At 38.4% G+C, this 20,483-nt stretch overlaps 1 protein-coding gene across 1 annotated transcript in view; it reads left to right on the top strand.

Annotated features, from left to right (window-relative positions):
- ola1 (Obg-like ATPase 1) overlaps positions 1-19,595 on the top strand; it is a 63,665-nt gene extending 44,070 nt beyond the window's left edge. The window contains exons 8-11 of the mRNA XM_015376306.1: positions 9,153-9,293; positions 9,842-9,938; positions 14,490-14,612; positions 17,522-19,595. Coding sequence (XP_015231792.1) covers positions 9,153-9,293; positions 9,842-9,938; positions 14,490-14,612; positions 17,522-17,623 — 463 coding nt within the window. The 3' untranslated portion in view covers positions 17,624-19,595. The remainder of the gene's footprint in view (positions 1-9,152; positions 9,294-9,841; positions 9,939-14,489; positions 14,613-17,521) is intronic.
- The last annotated feature ends 888 nt before the right edge of the window (positions 19,596-20,483 follow it).

The raw sequence follows: 20,483 nt of genomic DNA on the forward strand, positions 1-20,483 counted from the left end.
ACATTTACAAATATAAATCTTGCCACTTTTTAAACTATTGAATATGTGGCAGTTTCAGCTTTCCATACATGCTCCAGTCACTGTTGATTCCATTTACAGACTTCTGCTTGTGTTTAGATTTGAGCACAAACTTTTATGGTCAAAATCTTTCTTCAGCAGTAGAGGCTGTACAGCAGGAAAGTCTATTTATTGTCCTCCACAGCAGCAGCACCTGCCTGATAGAACCCTGGACAAACCTACTAGTCACGTCAGTCAAATTCAATACATTGTAGCTTCTTAACAATACCTGTTGGTCCAGTCGTAGTTACAACTTCACCTAGCAAAGATAGAGAACAAATCACAGACAGAAACTGGTGAGAATGTTAGAGTAATTAGAGCGCTTTTAAGGTGTGACTGCCTAAACATATAGCAGACTTTTTACAGGGGACAGAGATCCAAAGTTAAGCTGTTCCAGTGACTTTACTGTAAGCGTGCTCCTCAGGTGAGAGCTGCCATACCATTTCTTAATGGTGGAAAAATTTTGGCCAAAGATGGAAGAGGCTGTTTCAGGGCTACCCCATAACCTGGGCATCAGTCAACTGACCTGGTTGCACCTGCATCTGTTGAAACTTGTGAATTAGGTGAAAAAATTGTTTACAAAAATAACCGTTCACATGTCACTAAGCAGTTGTTCTTAAATGTAAGTAGGGTTTTTTTAAATCTCATATCAACTTCTAAATAATACAAGGGTGAATTTTGATTTGCAGTAAAGATAATTGGATTAGCACCAACTACAGAACTGGACCACCATCAGTGTTACCACTCTGCCAGAAAAATGAGAGAAAGGTTCAATTATATTTTTTAACAGGTAATTTAGTCAGTAGATTATTAATTAACCAACCTAGCATCAATCAGTTTCATGGTTTGCAAAAGAATGTTCAGATTTATTTGGGACATTGGGGAGTGCGGTGCATCTAAGAGCTTTAATGTGACACAATAAGACCTGTGTGATGTCAGAGAGCAGTTTGGTAAAAAAAAATAAAAAAAATAATAATAATCGCTTACTTCTGAATCCTTCCCATTTAATCACACCTTAGTGTAAAGGGAGACAGAGTGGGTCCCCTGCAGTTCATTATGCTTTTAGACACCTGTGCAGTAACGGCATCCTTACTCCCTTTTGAAGGCACCCTGGGAATTACTCACCTGTAAAGCCAAACGTTTGACATTTTACAGACAAAAGAAATGTCGGTGAGAGTCAACTTTTCCTAATGAAAGAGTCCTATTGCTCCCGTTTTGCTGCACGGTGCTTTTTATTTTATTTTTTTGTCTGATAAAGTTAAGAGCAAACAGGCATGCCACAGAGAGTCTCCTGCAGCCTCAGTCCCCTTAATGAGACAAATAAATGAATTTAGTGTTGCCACATAGAGCTCCTGAAAGCTTATTATCAAGATTTTTATTTAACTGTTATGAATGGTGGAAAAAAAAAAAAAAAAAAAAGATGTTGGACTGTAAGCAGGGGGGCATGATGGGCTGATGCTACATATGTCCTTGATTACCTTCCTTCGGCTTTTATTCTAATAAGTGGCATTCTTTGTACTCCCTGGGACAGCTAGACAGTCTGACACACGATGAGAATAAATATTGCATGTGGTAGACATTAAGCTGTCATCCTGAAGAAGGGAAAAAAAAAAAAAGGAGACAAGATGGAGAAATCTGTGTGGTGTTCGTCGGCGCTACACTTTGCCTGCTCTTGTCACAATTGTCACATCTTGATGACCCCCCCCTCTCTACCCCAGCCCCCTTATTTTCTCTCGCCCAGTCAACCGCCATAAATGACAGCATGGATACCCCATATAGAGAAAAAATTTGGTGATGCAGATTGTACTCTTTCGGGGTTGAATTCATAATGTTTGCCTTCTCCTTATTCTCACCCACTTATAAACACCCCTAAACTGTGATCTAGCTCTGAAAACGTTGCTTCGACAACCATTTTGAAGACAACAACTGGAACCAGCGGTTTGTTAGGCCTTTTGTAGTGTGGTTGGATATTAAAGTTTGGAAATTTAATGGCTGCAAATATCAAAGAAAATAAAGTTCCTTTTAAAAAAGCTTGTTACCAGCACACCCTCAAGGTTTGTTAGAAATATGATGCTCTTAATTAAAGCTGCTCCCATTGTGCGTGCACCTTGTTCTCTCCCTTCAGCCTAGCATTGCTTTGAAGGCTGAAAGAAGTTGATAATATTGGGGATAAAGTGCTTGTGTGTATGTGTGTTGCTCAGAGGCTGATGTCTTATGTTTTTTCTGTGCAGCTATGGCCACAGGGAGTAAAAAGCGTGTGCACTCTTGTCGCTCAGGAGCTCACCACTGGGAGGATGAAAAGCATCCCACAGAGACTCTGACTTCCCAGCCTCAAAAGCTGCCATGAGCTCATGCCTCTCATTTCTGTCTTCCTAAACAGAGCAAACAGAGGAGGAGATAGCACGCTGCAAAATCCTTACAGCATAAATGACTCAAATTTGTCAACCTGAGGCCAAAAGAATAGAGGACTTTTAGTTTATGTGTAAATTGCTCAGATTTAGGTGCTGGAACCTTCACCTGCAGGCACGGACCAGATTACTTTTTTGGCCTCTCAGCATTCAGATGCATTTGAAAGAAAAACTCAAACTGGAGGTGGTGACCCACCTCTTAGTGGCTTAACTGGTGCCTCTCGTTAATAAAGTCTACCTGTGTACAGATGCAGGTTATTGTCTCAGGTAGAGCTTTGCCTGTTCTTAAAAAAAAAGTGCCATTGTTTTCCCCTCCTGAGCCGTTTAAGCAGATCAAAGCTGGGACAAAGCCAAGGAAAGCCCCGGGCATACAGAGAGACAGGCATTATCCCCCCTTAGGATTCCCACACAAAGAATGACAAATAAGCTCCAGAGGGTGGCCCCCTGTGGGACGTCACTATTCACAGCCAATCTGTTGTGGATGGTTCAATTGTTTGTTTGTTTTCCTCATTATTTGCAATGTTGTGTTTTAGCATGGGAGCACTGTAAATGAAACAGCCATTAAATCAATAGCTGTTTGTTTTTGATATGCAGAGCCTTGCAAAAATATTCATAACTTTTGAATTTCTTTCACATTTCCACATTACAACCAGAAATCTCGATGTACAACATTGTGTTTTATGTTATGGACAACCATGTTAGGAAGACAAAAAAGTTTGTTTACCATGCCCCCTGTATATGGCTTGGAGAAGACTGCAAATAGGGTTTCTCTCTCTATTTCTAAAAGGGTATTTCAAAACTAACACCGCTTTTACACCAAACCTTTGGAACAAATTTAAAGCTCTGCTGTGTAATATTTACAGGGATTTGCTGACAGAAATATTATTCAAATGTATTTTATTTTTATCTTGTAACTGAAAGTCTTTATGTTTGGGTTGCCTTAGAAATTGCTGTTCATAATTATATAGGAGCAGGTGGTATTTGTATGGAGGCAGACCTATTAGCTTTACGGCTGCACCTAGGTTACAAACTAGTAACTGTAGAGATCGCATTTACACCCTAATGTGAATACGACAAGTTAGCCTGTATAAAATCTATATCTTGCTCAGACTCTCCATCCAAACATCCATTTTCCGTCACGCTTGTCCCAAGTGGGGTCGCAAGAGATGCTGGTGCCTATCTCCAGCTATTTACGGTCGAGAGGCGGGGTCCACCCAGGACGGGTCGCCAGTCCATCGCAGGACAACACAGAGACAGGACAAACAACCATTCATGCACACACTCACACCTAAGGAGAATTTAGAGAAACCAATTTACCTAAATCATGTTTTTGGACTGTGGGAGGGAGCTGGAGTACCCGGAGAGAACCCACACATGCTCAGGGAGAGTCAGATTTCCAGAACTAATCACACAACTGTGAGCCCAATCTAGGACCCTGAAATGGACCCTGGCACAGTTACAAATGCCGGTCCCGCCACCATCTATATCGGTCCTGGGGCAGTTTGTTTTTAGAGTGAATGCCTGTCTTTCTCGGGGGTACCAAAAGATTGAAGAGGATATGAGAGCAGCACATTTAAACAGAAGAAAATGAGGGAAAAATAAATAAATTATTGGAGCCATTTTTAACGTTTTAAACACCTCTCTTAAAATGTTTTAGAATATCTCCTGGGGCTATATGGAACAGTAAAGAAATATAGGTGCACATCTACATTTTAACAGAAAAGTAGCCACAGGGACCAGTTAAACTGATTTTCTTCTTTGTCTTTTTGTCTTCTTGTACATCACAGAGCAAAAGCAATACTGCTTCTGAAACCTAAAAGTGTAAATTTCCTAATTTTCAACCGTTTGCACCCTGCAGTTGCTCTCCAGCCTGAGTTGTGAGTCTTTGCAGCTCCTCTGGAGTTGCCATAGTCAAGAATGCTACTTGGTTCTTCTTTGGTCTTCATGATGCCCTTTGTTCACTTATGTTTTTTAGCAAACCTCTGAGTTCTTTGCAGAACAGCTGGATTTATACTTAGAATCAATAAAGTTATAACTTAGCTGAACTGTATTATAATGATGTGGTATTGTGTTTTGGGCCCTCACCAAATTTTTGTGTGGAAAAGTTGAGGGTGTATGAGTGTTTTTACAAGGTACTTCCAGATTAAAACAAGGCTTTCATATGGACCTGTTTCCCTTGTTTGAAAAAAAAAAAATGCATGCATGGGGAATATTTCAGAAAAGTTTGAGTTAAATGTGGGCAGCAAAGCTAGTATTCTCTCTGTAATCCAAAGGAAAAAGAGGCAAACATGGCGTGCGCCTTTGCCTTGTTTGAAGACTTCATGTCGCTGAATGATTAGCAGAAATAATGTCCCTGTCACCCTTAATCACATTAAAACGTGGTTAACATTTAATTTTTCCCACTTGATATGCAAAAATTTCCACTTGATTTGCAGCCAAGGCCATTGAAGTTCCATTATAAAGAGAATAAAAATTTCAGGCATCATTTGTTCAGAGGGGGATATCAGGACCAGAAAGTGCTGAATCTGTCTATTAGCAGAGCAGTGAGAGATGGCACTCAGCATTGGAACATAATGGGAGACTGACAAGAGACACTTACTCTCAAACAGTCCTTCTTCAGAGTTGTAAAAGCTTTCAAAAGTGAATCTAACTAAAGGAATTGGTTATTCATAGCTTTTGTTGTTGGGTTTATACATTCTAACTAAAAGAGAAGAAAGTAGTTTGGAAATCTCCACAAAAACACATAAAATGGAAACGAAAGCAGGGTTTACATAAATATTTCATCAATTTTGAACATACACATAAATAATTGGAAGCCGCATAAATACACATAGTAAAGTAAGACCAGGATGTCGTGGCGATGCTGACAGAAGTGCTTTCTGGTGCAGTGTTGACCGTGCATCAAAGCTCTTAATTGACAGCGCTTTGTTTCTGGAGTTGAGGCAAGGGGGTGTTTCATGTTCCCTCATGGCAAGGTGTTTGTCTGCTCCTATGTCACTCAGTGTAAGGACCCAGAGACCCCCGGTGCTCATTTGCGGCTCACATTCTCTGTCTCGGCTTCACATTATTAAAATCATCCCTCAGCCCTCCACCAATAGGCTCTTTGTTCCCCGGCCGACTCGGCTCAGCTCTGTCAAAGTCTTCACCAATTACAGTCCCAGGTACAATGGTCTATTCAAAGGATCACAGCCCTTGACTGGTGTGGAGAGAGTGATTTGTGAATCGTTATTCAAACTGCCTGTAGAGAAAGCAATACCTGAGGAATGCAAATAACGTGCCACCAAATAGACAGCTGTGCAGCTAAAAGTGACAAACTACAGCTGTTATTATCTCAGATTGGATTTTTCCCCCCTCAAGGTGCAGCCCTCCATCTCCTGTGTTTTTAGGCTTTTTGGCTTTTTTCTTGCTATCCTCCGAGACTTTGGTTGCCACCTTTATTTAAAATGCAGAAAGAAAAGGGAAATATTGGGTTATTGCTTTTAATAGCTGTGCATGTAAACTGAGAAACGAACTGACACTTAAACAGCATTCAGTCAAAGCAAACTGCGTTCTCCCATGTGTGTTATGTGTTGTATATTGATCATCATCAGTTAGAAGTAGTGATCTGGTGCTGCAGGCGATATTTCCGAAGACATTGTTATGAGAACAGATCTGATATTGAGGCCCCAGTCTTTGATTCCTTATGGGGCCTTTAAACAGGAAACCAGGATTACCCATAATGACAGGGACCCCCTTAGAATCAATCTGGGAGCCAACGTGTGAAAATGGATTTGTGCGATGCTGCTCTTTGCGATCCATCCAATCCCAGCCTCGAAGCTTGCGGGGCTAATCTCATAATTGCCCTTACCCCCTTGTATTGTTCTGACTGAGGGTTGCCATTAAATGTGAGGAAATCTTTGTCCTGCAATGTCAGGTGTCCTGCTGGAACAGGGAGACAAAAAAATGAAGTGACAAAGACCTTTAAAAGTAAGGAAATCTAAGTGCTTATATGTTCTTTTCCCTCCAGGCTCTGGGTTAATGTTTATTTAACACCCTGCAGGTAAATTCAATTTCCTCTGTAGTAATCTGTTTGGCTTCATTGTTATCTATTGAAATATTGTCCCTTTTAGCTGAATTTCAGTAGGATATTTAGTTACAATGGATTTTTTAATAGATATTTATCACTCTCAGCTATAAAATCACACCCCTTATTGATACCTGCCATATTTATTCACCTCCTATCCCATCCTCCTCTTTATGCCTTCTGGCAAGAGTAACTTGGTTTCTTGCCAAGCCTTGTTAGTCACAGTTTAAGCTGTTTAGGCTCTGACTGTATTCTAAAGCAGGTTTAAACCAGAAGTTGTTTTCATGTTGCCTCAGATTCATCAAGATCTGCTTACATTCAGTTTATTTATTCAATTTCAAACTGCCTTGTCCACTCACAGTAGAACATGAGATGTGACTAGAGTTTTGTTTGCACTGTTATAGACAGAATAATTTAATTGTAAAACAAGCAGTAGCATACAGTCCTGAGCTGTGAGCTGCGTAAACAGAGGATTTGATGCCATACGCGGCACACTTTAACGGATGTAGACGTGGTTTTAACTCAGTGTGTATCAGATACATTCTGTCAACCTCTCTCTACTGTATGTTGCCTGCTTGTTTCTTCTATATTTTGTATTTGATTTGATTGGGCAACATCTTTCTACTTCTAAAGCAAAACTGTGACATGTGACATATTTCAGCAGAGATAGAAAAATCTAATGCAACATGAATGCTCCGGTTTTGGTCGGATAGGAACACAGCAGATATGTGTATCAGATTTAGAACTTCATTTTAAAGTCTGGGGGTCTGATTTGAAGAGGAAAAAAAAATGTTCCATCCAAAAATTATCTGAAGGTCACGTAATGGCAAACAAGTTCAAATTAAGCCTCTTGTGTCTACAGGACATAGATGGTCTCTTTGAAAGGTTCAATTTTTAATATGCTCAGTTTAACAATTGGGCCCAAGACTGACTTGATACTCAAACAGAAAGTTTTTTTTTTTTTTTTTGCAGTTTGGGATTTCTATAATTGTTGTACTTATGCCCATGAGAGTACAAGGTGATAGGTCTGTATTCAGACACTGAAGAGACATGTTTACTAAGCCGTATTGGACTCTGTGTAGCTCAATGCACCATTATTTTAGGGGAAAATGTGCAATAAGAAGTGTGAAAGCATAGTACAGGTTTGCAATGTAACTTATGTTATCTAGACGTCACACAACAGCTATACTAATCCAGAGTTTCTTCTTACTTAATCTCTTCCTGCCCATTGTTGCCAATATGCAACAAAACCTTCGTATTATGTACGCAGTCAAGGTAGCCCATGCAGTCCCCCAGTGCCAATTATTGCACATTCACTGAGGACCTTGGAACCTTTGGAAAGCTCATGTTTCTGTTACAACTGGTGCCTAAAGGTTTATGTTATCATTGATAGTTATAAATTTCATCTTTTTTATTTATAATACATCAATATTGCTATTCTTTTTTTTTTTAATCAAACATGATTCAGCAGTTCAACTTAGAGAATTAAATCAATATCTGAGAGACATTTATTAAACAATTATATTTTATTTTTTAACCATTTTACTCAGTTGTTTTTGTTAATGCTTATGGCTTATTTCTAAGGAAGTTTTACTAACAAATGTATCAAATTATTGTTCTATTTCTCTAATCAGTAATTTGTAAAAGGCAGATGTTTCTGTACGCTGTAATAAAAAGTTGAAAAAAAAATATATAAATTCTCTTTTTATTCTAACATCGTGTGATGTACCCTTATTTCCAGCAAAGATTTGTGCATAGCCAGATTGCAAATATGCCTCATTGCAAAAATTTATTGTAGAGCCCTAGTTTAGCAGGTAGTCATTTGTCCAGCAGAGCTGCGGCAGGCAACGTACTTCGAACTGAATAACAGAGTATTTGAAAAAAAAAATATAATGAATAATATTCTTAAATTTAAGGTTGGATTTTTTTTCCATTGTACGTTTTATTTATTTAATCAAAATCATATATTTTTACGCCCCTTCATAAATGTTTTTATATGTATCAACAAATGAAAGGATCTTTATAATAAACTCTTAGCTTTTCCGTGCAACTTACAAGTGGAGAAAATATCCTCAGAATCAATAGATTATATCAATATATATAATCAATATATGTCATGCCATATTAAGCAGATTTAAGTTCGTTACATGGATCCATTTTTCATAAGAATCACATGTATTGAAATTAATTTTTTTACTTACACCTAACCTAAGCAGTGGGCTCATGATTAAATTAGAAAAAATGATCAATTACTAACAATGATTAAGTGATGATGATGATGATGATGATAGGGTAATTAAGCTAATATGTATTATTACATATCTACAAATGCAAAAAAAAATATTTTTCTACACAATGAAAGCTAATACTTATAATACTGTATGTTTAATCCTTGTACTCTCAACATATTTAGGTGTCTTTTAACGTGCACATCTAAATAAAAAGAGATCATGTTTTCACTTTCTTTCCTCCAGTATCTTCATTAAAAAAAAAATATTTCTAATCTCTCTGAAAGATGGCCTCCTAAAAATATATATTCCTATTCTCTGCTCCTTTCTCCAATGTGCATTTCTGAGCCCATAAAAAATAATCCCCTCTCATTGTGGCTGATGTTTCTCCATCAGGCTGGTGAAAATCAAGGAGTGGGTGGACAGTCACGACCCCGGAGCCTTGGTCATCCCCTTCAGCGGCAACCTGGAGAGTCGACTACAGGACATTAACGAAGAAGAGAGACAGAAATACTGCAAAGAGCACAAGACGCAGAGGTTAATTAGCATTCAGTCTCCCTACACTTTATTATCAGCTGTGTCCTCCATGCACTCCTTTAATTGCATGTGCTGATAGAATAATAAATGGCAGAGTAATTACCATTATAAAGCAAAGGATCCCTCTTCTTCCTGAACAACTCAGTCAAAGGGTTTTCCTCCAAATTAAGTTTTTAACTGTCATCTGTCATCTGTAGGTATAATTATAACTTGGTGCATTTTGGGTTTATTGTTCTCATCTGAAAACCTCTATGGAGAGAAAAATTGTGACAGCGGAGACATTTTTTTCCCTTCTCTTTTTCTCAGCTAACACCGAGGTGTCGAGTTGAATTCTTAAAAATGTTAAATGGGACTACAAGCATTCTAATTAATCATGCAAACCATTGGAGAGTTGAATGTCTCATGTGAAATGAAGTGACCCATCTTTAATGAGTTTGTATTAAACGTTGCTTTGCCACTGGAGCTAACTTTGCCTAGACATCAGCGTCAGTGAAGTATAATGAAACAATTCAGAGCCTTTGATTCAGGCTTAAATTTCTCTCCATCAGTGCCCTAAGCAAGATCATCAAGGCTGGCTACGCAGCCCTGCAGCTTGAGTACTTCTTCACCGCTGGCCCAGATGAGGTTCGCGCCTGGACCATCCGGGTAAGCGCCGCGGTGTGAACACGCACACAGCATCCCGCGTTCCACCCTGCTGGCACCCTCACTGATATCACACACTTCCAACTTTGTCATGGTCGTGCTTTAGCTAGTCATTACAGGCCGAGGATAACTTCAATTACTGGTGAGCTGGTGAACGGTGAAAGTGGGGGCCCACATTGATTGAGGAGGACAACAATTGATTTTGCCCATTACGTCCATGAGAATGTTTCCATCCTGTGCAGATCTGCCTGCCCTCCTCCTGCCGCTGGAGATAAGGAGGCCTTGCATTGTGCCTGCCTAATCTGTGTGACGGAGGGTGTCTGTGCCAAAATTGATGTCGCTTTTCATCCGACTGTTTGCGGGCCTTGCTGGGGGCTCCTCCTCCGTGTGTGTCTCAGTTTACAGAGTCCTGCCCGCCAAGAGCTCTGCGTAATGGGATCACAGGATGTACATCAATACAGATGTTGGATTTGCATGTTGGCATTGTGTGTTTTCTCTGCTTTTTTTCCTTTAAGAGAATCACATTTTAGATTTTAAAAGCCAGCATAAAAATATTTTTAAAAAAATTAGTATTTTATAATTTTGTTTTTAAAATTCAAATATATTTAAAGCAGATTGAATTAATCTCAGAATGGATACATATAACAGACTTTCATTTAAAAGAAACTCTTATGTTGCACAGATCGTAACCTAGGAGATAAGATTTTTTTGTTTTGTTTTTTGTGCTGACATTTTTTAAATCTCCTCATGGGTTTGCTGTATTTTTATTATTTTTAACTTTCGGATATTTCAAATTCCTTTTTTAAGTGTAAACCTAAGCAAAGTGTACCTTGTTAGTTCACATTTTGAACAAAGATATAAAAGAAATTAGGTTGTTTCATACATTTGTGCTGTCATGCAAATCTGAAAGAGTGTTTTGCACCTTTATATTCATCCCCACAGAAACAACCTTTTACTTTTAACTGACTAGTTATAAAATGCTTAAGCTCAGTCAGGCTGGATAAATATCATTGAGCATCCACTTTTAGGGTTCTTTTCCTGCTTGGAGGTGAACATCCATCCAAATTTAAAGTGTTTTGCCTCCTCTACATTTAGCAGGTGTTCTTCAGGATTCCCCTGTAACCAGCAGCTAGACAAGCTTCAATGTCCCTGCTTAAGAAAAGAAATCCCACAGCATAAAGCTGCCACCACTTTACCATAATTACAGTAGGTTCAGGGTGAGTTGCAGTTTTAATGTTCGCCAAACTGAGCACCTTCTTTCATGCTTGCTGTGTTCCTTTAATGTCTGTAAACACAGCTTAATATGACATGTGCAAGGCTGTTTGTTCACTAGAGTTCTAACAGACCTCTTGGCCCTTCAATGAACAGAACAGATCAGACATTTGCTGAGACTATATAGCCCACAAGCTACATTCAATCATTTGATGACTTCTGAAGTCATTCCCACTGTTTTATGTAATAATGTCAATTAGAGGTTATCTTTACACCTTCAGTCCCAATAATACCAACTTTTGGATTACATAAAAATGTGAGAAATGAATGCATATGACAGAGTATATGCCAATGTTGTGTTCTACAGTTATTTTTGGAAGTTGTTTTTGTTGTTGCAAACGTAAAGTGCTTCATCAGATATCAGCAAAGCAGATCCAAGCTAAGGGCCATAAGAGCATTATGATTTTAGTTGCAATTATACAAAACAAAACCTGTAAGATTTATTTTTAAGGTTTTAGATGTAAAATAGAAGTGAAATGAAAATCAAATACAAAGTTTGAAAAAAAAAAGTATTTTTTAGATGTTGCTTCAGGATATTTCTGCACCATAACATTTTGAAATTTGTACAAACACCCCACCCCACCCCCCACCCCCCAATCCACGCCCCTAGTTGTACAGATGCTTCCCTCTTATGTGTAATTTAGTGAAGACTCTTAAACTGTGCACAGGCCTGAGGTAAAGGTGAGCTCACTTCCTGTTTTTTTACTCAGCACTGCTTATGGCTCAGTCAGATGACATCACCGGATTTATCTCATGATGACTGATGTCCTTGCTATTTACAATAAAAGCCCCCGAATGCTTCAAAGGTATCCTTAAAAAACAGGCGTATGTTTGCTCGGTGTAAGTAATTACAGCCAACCTTGATTTGTGTGTGAGGGGCATTCAGTCAGGTAAGCATCAGTGAGTAACTATATTAAGCCAATACATCTTGTATTGTAAAAACTACACTCAGTAATGTCATGTTCCTAAGTTCTTTAACATGCTTTATTAGGCAGCCTCGAGGTGACCATTATCTATCAGCCTACTCTGCATAGCTCTTAACTAGGACAATGTGGCTCTCCTGTAAAGCCTCGGATAAAAAAAAAAAACCTTGATGCTGATTAATGGTAGTTAAACACACAAGTACTTCGTCAGTAAGATTGCAAATAGATGGTAATGTATTAGAGTCATTAAATACGCATCATTCTTGTGGCATGAAATATGTTGACCCCAACCTGATTATATACATAATTAAAACCACTCAACAGCTCCTGAGCACGGAGCTGTGGAGCGACTCGACAGGCAGGACTCACGATGATGCACGGCAGCCATGTCACTTATTTGGCTCATTTGTCATTTCCGCGCATCATTTCATGGCATATAAATGGCACGTTTCATCATTCAGCACTTGTGTCTGGGAGCCAAATTTTTACAAAGCTTTTCAACTCATACAGAATTAGCTTAAAATATTTTGTGGAGAATAAAACTACCACTAGATTCTGACTTTTCATCTTAAAGTTTCTCGCTCACTTCACCTAATCTCCCAAAGTTGTGTAGTCAAAACAACTGTCAAAATAATATGCTTATTCCTAAAAAAAAAAATCGATTTTACCTTGTAAGCAGAGACCCCTACCAGCTTCCACTGTGAAGAGAAACACTTTAGTTAAGACAATTATTCACAATATGCTCACAGCAAAACTAGTCAAGTCCACATAAACAGTCCACTTACAGACAAGATCACTTCTGATCAACAGAAAAAGAAGGAGCCTGAGATCTCTGGTATGAAGCTCTTTATGGGATGGCTGACGAGCTCCAACACGTTGCACCTGTGCCAGACGGGTTGACCTGAAACACAAAGAGAGAGCTCTCTCATGAAGAGAGCCCCTAGAGGTCAGTGACGGTAACAAGCAGACTAAGTGAAAAGTCGTAAATTATACAATTAACACTGTTCAGTATCATACCAATGGTAACATGGGATTGGTTCAGTAAAACCAACTGTAAACACTTGTAAAATTACTACATAGAAAACAGCATAAATAATTACCTTTAGAATAGAATAGAAATTCCGATTATTGTCCCACAATGGGGTAATTCTCATGTTTACAGCAGCAAAAAAATTATAGAAAACAATGGTCACACAAATGTGGAATTAAAAGATAAACAATAAAATATTGTACTGTAAAATGTATTAACAATATAAATACTATGCCCCTGGAGAATACATAACCAATATACAGCTATGGACATTTTCACAGTAATGGATATTTGAAAATAGCAACAACATCAGAGATGTGCAAAATGACAGCAGCATGTTATTTAACTGACTAATGTAGAAACTGCAAAATCAGCATGAATGTAGCAACTTCTTGAGGTTGTAGGGAACAGTGGTGGTTTTAGAGTCTTCCAGCTGCTGGGAGGAAGGATCTGTGATAACGCTCCCTGGTGCATTTAGGGTGCAGCAGTCTGTCACAGAAGGAGCTCTCCAGTTCTACAACAGCTTAATGCATAAGGTGGGAGACATTATCCAATAGAGATGTTAATTTAGTCAGGATCCTTTATTTACTATAGATGTTTAGTGGAAACTGAGTCACTTTTATTTTTTGAATGAATAAGTCATTGATCAACCCAAATGGGCCTCAAAAGCACCCCTTTAATAATCAGCTAATTTTTATCTGTAGCATCATGGGTCCACTTTGGCCCTTTTCTGAACATACACTTTGCTCACCGCTGACCATAAGTGATTCCACTGATTTGACCAGCTAATCATTCACTTTGATATAATTAGTAATTCAAAAGCAGTATGTTTAAAGATTTCTGCGGTCAAACAGGAGATTTGGAAATGCCACATTTGACTGCAACATGGGTGTAATATCTCTGAAGGCTAAACATGAATTTGAAACTCTGGTGTATTTCAATAGTTTGACTCGATAGAGTGAGGTCTATACCACCTTAGCCTCTGACTGCAACACTGGTTCTTGTTGCTGTCATGACCAGAGAGCTGAGCAGCGACCCACAATGAGACAAGATTGCTTGGACAGAAATCGATACAGCTGAGGAATGGGAATCAGAAGGCATTGATAGCAGCGCTAAGTCCTTATCGGTGTCCAGGCTGCCCTAGCAGGCCACAGCCGACTGAGTGGAAAGCTATCCAGAAATCTGGACAGAGGCAAGAATACCCCTTAAAAAACACCCCCGGAGTCATTACACTGCTATCACCCTATCAAACACCATGTCCCTCGCATGCTGTAATCCATCTTCTCCAAAACAATTCATTTGTCCTCTCTTCTCCTTCCTCTGTGACAGAAAGGAACTAAGGCTCCACAGGCTGCGGGGAAGATCCACACGGACTTCGAGAGGGGCTTCATTATGGCAGAAGTAATGAAATTCCAGGATTTTAAAGAAGAGGGCAGCGAGAGCGCTGTCAAGGTGAGCAGTTAGTGTGCCGGAGGAGATGAGGGGAAGTCTCCCGTGATCAGTGGAGCTGACAGTCGCCACGCAGCTCCGACTGAAAACTCTTCTTCACCTTTACTCAGGGGAAGAAATTACTGCACACATTCAGGCACCACCAGTGACAAGCCAGCTGATTGTGGCTCTAAACACTGCCATTGTGCTCCAGCTGTGCATATCTTTATCACAATGTGTTCTAACTGGCTGATGGTAGCTCTTGCTTTTGGCTCGGCATAGACACTCAGAGTAAGCACTTCTTCAGCGCGCCAGGCGTCTATCAGATCTGTACGGAGTACCGTGAGCTTAGAGCTCTACCTCACTAAGTCCCCACTGTAGACATGTGACAGTGATATAAAGTGGCAAGTTAAATAAAGTGTAAAATTCCTCAAATAAGGACTGCTTCATGCATGGGTAGCACAAAAATTTGACTTGCATGTCTTAGTTACATGTTTTCTAGGTGATCTTTTGGCTCTTCTTGTGCAGCATCATGATAAATTCAATAACATATAGTAAATAATGCTTCTTTGAGATTAAATTTGATAGACCTGTTTGAAATAAAACTATACTATTATTTATTCCACATCACTTGTGATGAATAACCTGATCATTATTTCACTCATTAAAATAAATAGGTGTCCCAGATATTTTGCCTCTCTTTGATTCTGATTCCAAGAAACTGAACATTTTTAAGTCTCAGACATAAACATACCCGCAGCAACATGCTACCAGCACCATGTGTCACCATGGTGATGGTATGTCCAGGGTGATGCGTGAAAAAGTAATTTGCATGTTGGCCAAAGTTACAATTTTTATTTCCTCTGACCAGAGCTCCCTTATGTTTGTTGCAATTTGGGGTAAATGGCATTTTGTTCAGTTTGCAACTATGCCATATTATGTGAACTTGTCAAATTTATAAACTAACCCTGCTTTAAAGTTGTTCACAACTTATTCCCACGCTGTTTGATGTGTTTCCTTGTCTTTATGAAGCTGTTGTGCTCTACTAGACTTTAATAACTAATTTGAGACTTTTGAAGGCAGTTGGTGGCCCTGGATTTTATTTAGAGGTTTCAGAGAGAAGGGTATTAAAGACACTTTTTTCACAGATTTCCAATGGTTGAAAACATTGAAATTCTCCTTTTCTTCCACTTTTAGAATTAGGCTATTTGTTGGACTATCACACATAGTGATGGTTGCAATGTGATTGTCATATAATTGGTAATAATTTTGTAGCACACTGTATTTCATGGCCTTTTTTTAAGAATTGCATCTGCTGTTTTGTTTTTTAAAAAGTCAGAACGGTTCCGAAGTTGGGCTCTGCCATTAGTTTTTAATCAGCAACCTGAACAGTGCCACAAGGAAGAGTTGTGATTAAACAAGCGCCATTAAATTTGTGTTTCATTAAACGAAAACTAACATGACTTGCTTCACTTTTGTAAACCTTGTGATCAGTAGCCGTAAGCCATGCTGGTGCGATCTTTTTATCCTCAGCATCGACTCCATGTGCCCACTTACAAACTCAGCTAATGTAATTATGGTTGCACAAAAGACCCGTGGAGACCTGTGAGGAAGGAAGCACTAAAAAAACATTTAAACCTCTTTAATATTCAAGCCCCTTTTTAAAACATTTTTTATTATTTAATGCAGTGGCAGTGCATTGTTCCCACCCCCCATAAGCTGCTGACAGAGAGTGAGTCGTGTTGGTCTCTGGGGGGGTCTCACCATTGTTATCCAGGGTTGAGATCTGAGTGTCAGGTCCTCAATGCTTGCTCTCTCTTTAATCTCTTTTTGAGCCTCAGAAGAACATGGAGCGTCTCTGACTGTGGCATTAAAGTCTGTGCTATTTAATGCCAGTTGTGGGAATAGGCTGCATGAATAGGGCCAGAGTACGGGGATATCACATTATTAGTAATCATATCTGCTTAAGCCAAGCTTGCTGCTCCAGATGGCTGCTTTCAAGTGCAAATGAACCAGTTAGATGTGTCGGGTTTAATACGTACTCAGGAATCACAAATAGCCATTGATTTTTTTCTCTGTCTGCCTCTCCATCCTGTGTTTCTGGTGGTATTGAGCTTGGATTAAATGGTCTCCTGAGCCTTTTAAAGAGACATTGATTCCTCTAATTAATTGTGCACCGTGCAGAACCAGAATGCATTTAAACCTGTCTGTGTTAGCACTTCAAGTCAATTATTTTTAGTTTGCCAGGACGGAGAACAAACACTTACAGTATACAAAAGAAATGCTAGAACTTATTTAGTTTCCTTGAGAAGTTTCACATTGCTGTAATCAAAGACTTATTAACATTTTGTGTCTGTGCACACGAAGCTCAAATGGACAGACGAGAGGATTACTCACTCAGTGGGAATTCAGGCACCCTAGAGAGAAAAGAACACTCACGCATTTCTGTGTGTTTGATTCAGTGTGTGTGTTCGCCTCTTCCATGTATGCAAGTCACAGTGGCACCACCAAAGGGCATGAACAGGTGCAATGGCCACCCCAATAAATCTGATCACCACCAACTGCCCCGTACCCCCTCCCTGACCAGAAAAACTTGTTATGTTATGCTGAGTTATTGGAGAAAAAAACGTTTGAATAAGTTGCAATATCAATTTATTCAATCTTTCATGCATCTGTCAGTTTTTCTCCCCTTAGTGTGCCAATTATTTTTCATTTTATTTTTTATTTTTTCCTTTCCCAAGATTAAAAGTGGGAACGTTGGCTATTGCTTTAAAAGCTTTCTAGAAGCACAGCACCCCTGCGATTGCAGCATATTACTACAATTTATAATGTATTAACCCAAATAGTTAATGTTATTAGTATATTGTAATCATAAAGCAATGCCGATTCTGTTTTCTGTTATTCCATTAAATCTTTTTTTTGGTTTCTTACAGGCAGCTGGGAAATACCGACAGCAAGGAAGAAACTACACGGTTGAGGATGGAGACATCATCTTTTTCAAATTCAATGCACCAAACGCACCAAAGAAAAAGTGACTTAGGAGGAATATTGTTGTTTACACAGCTGACTTTATTTTTTTCATTATTTTTGGCAATGGATATACAAATGTGAACAAAGTGCCACAGAGTATTCACACCCCTTCATTTTTTCCAAATTTCACAATGTAACGGGTTTATTCTGAAACTGTTAATTTATTTATTTATTTATTTATTTTTTTTACAAGATAACTAGCCTATAAAGAGAAAGAAAAATGAAAAACCTGTTAAGTATGTATGTAGTCACACCTTTTTAATTTTTCACTGTTTCTTATATATTTCTGAAACTTGACAGGTTTTTTCCCTTATGGAAATTTAAAATTATGGAACTTAAAACTGCAGAGGAATACAAAAATATATCTACCAAATATCCTGAAAAGTACTTTTGTCTGCAGAACCCTATGTAGATTTAAATGATGGTGCGGATTGATCAGGATCAATGGTCAGTTAGTATATTCTTTTCAGTAAAGAACCATCCAGAAGGTTGCCTTTTGCTAGCACTATTTGTGAGTCAGATCTCTATGGCAGCAGGGGAAGCACCAGAAGCTGCTCACTAAAACACAATTGGTGGCCGGCTTGAATTTTGCAAAAACATATCCTATATTTTTAGGGCTAATAATCTTCATAATTTAGAAGCTTTTGTGCTGGAACTCACTGCAGTCTCTCTTGTCAAGCATGGTGATAGCAACATCATGCTAGGGCAGTGTTATTTAACTAAGGGGATTGGTAGATACTCTTAGTAGGTGTTCCAAGCTCGTAAGGAACGACCCAAGAACACTTATGTCTCGCCAAAGATGCTATAATGAATTATATCGAGCCATGGATGTGTTACATTAATAATTTTCACATCCCACTAAAAAGCTTTTTTGATATTACAGAGTTCTGTTCATAAATATGTGTGATGGCAAATCCTCAGATGTATTTTAGAAAAAGTAACACAAAATGGAGAAAAAACAAAGGGGTGTGAATAATTTCTGGTGGTAGTGTGAAGGATCCAGAGCAAAATATGCTTCTATTAACTCTGACAGTCTTTCTGTTTGAGATCGGGATTGAGGATCACAGCAGCATTTTAAGGAGCATATCACTCCCCTGTTACTTCATTAATCTCCATCACAGATGCCAGCAGTGACACGGCTGACAGAGGAGACAATACCACCTGCTCTGCTCTCCCTCCTGCAGATAATGCATGTTTTACAGTAGGCCAGATGTCTACACTCAATAAAACATTTGACAAAAAAACAGCCTGTGTGTGTTCAGGGATGTCTGTATTGAGTAGAGAGCTGCATGGGCACAGTGATAGTGGTCCTGCAGACCACTGATTAGAGAATTAAAAGACACAGCTGACATTGACTGTAGTGTAGAGGGGACAATTATAATTAAGTCAGTTAAGTGATGCTGATTTCCGAAGGGCACATGGAGGATGCAGGTGTGTTTTGCCAAAGGGAAGTGGTCATTTTGAGTTCTATTTTTCCAAACAGATTGAGTTAACCTTTCATTGAATGTTTTCTCCCCTGAATCTAAAGCTAGACTAAAGCATAAGTTAACCAAACAGCTGATATTTAAGGCTCCAAGGCCAGCAGGTTGAGCCCTAAGAGGGACTTGATCTTAACACTGAAAACACAAATTTTACTTAAGTCGAAGACACAACCCTACTTTATAAACGGCTCCTTTGATGGCTGAATTATAAATTGTATTTAAACGCAATTTTTTTTATTAACTATTGGAATTGAAATGACATTTTTTTTTTCAAAATGTCAAATTCAATTCAGTTCATGTTTTTTCTACAGCATAAATGTACAACATATGATACCTCAAGGCTTAACATATACCCGTCTTTGAAGGTTGAGGATTTTAAACAAATATTCATGACAAAATGACATTAAAAAAAGAATAATATGTTTTTGATCTATTTTTGTTGTCACTGGTTTGGAAAGTTCATTTTTAATTCTACTTATTTTTTAACATTATTTTCCCCAAATAGTACAAAAGAAAATCCACTCTTCCTGCTTATGAAATGTTTTCTTTTTCCTTATTCTATAACCCTAAAAGCACATGGCATTAGATTTCCTGTAGTAGATATATAACAAAATAAGTTGTGTTTTATTAAAAAGTTATCTAATATATGTGGCTCTTTAAGACTTTTATTTAGTTGAGCTGGGGGTAAAATGGCTCTTAGGATTTTCAAACTTGAAGACCCCTGGTTGAAACAGACAGATGACCTAAAACCCACTTGATCCATGTACCAAACAGTACTTTTGGCATCCTATTATTATATAAATGGGTGAAATATTTTCAAAGGAATCCCGGCCGATTATAATGACTTTCAGAATTCACCTCTACTTGATGATAACGCAGCAACAGTGTACAAACTTTTGCATTTATTGTCGACTTTTCGTCAATGGATGTAGCGACAATGGAAAAATAAACTCCCCTTTTACAAGAAGAAAACCTGCAGCACAACATGGTTCAGTGTGAACACCCATCAGACCTTAGAGGTTTGTAAAGAAGGACAAATATAAAAGTTTTACAAAACTCTTACATCCAATTATTATAATTCTTATAATGTGTCATAGTTTAAATATACTCTTTTAAAGCCTTGTAAGGGTTTAACTATATATTTTTTTGAAAATTTTAGCTGTTTTTCAAAAATTTCTGGCAAACAATAGGTTACGTTTCTTAAAAAGACACCCTTAAAAACTTAAAAGCTGTGCTTGAAGGTTTACATACCCTTCCATTAAAGACAGAAAAGAAATAGCTGCCAGTAAATTCAATTGTGATTGACAAAAGTAACAAAAAAATAAGAATAAATGCAAAAGGACTTCGCAGCGCTTCACTGCTCGGGCCTAATAAAAATGGAAAT

This window comes from Cyprinodon variegatus, unplaced genomic scaffold, assembly GCF_000732505.1.
Source record: "Cyprinodon variegatus isolate N-32 unplaced genomic scaffold, C_variegatus-1.0 Scaffold132, whole genome shotgun sequence".
NCBI lineage: Eukaryota > Metazoa > Chordata > Actinopteri > Cyprinodontiformes > Cyprinodontidae > Cyprinodon > Cyprinodon variegatus.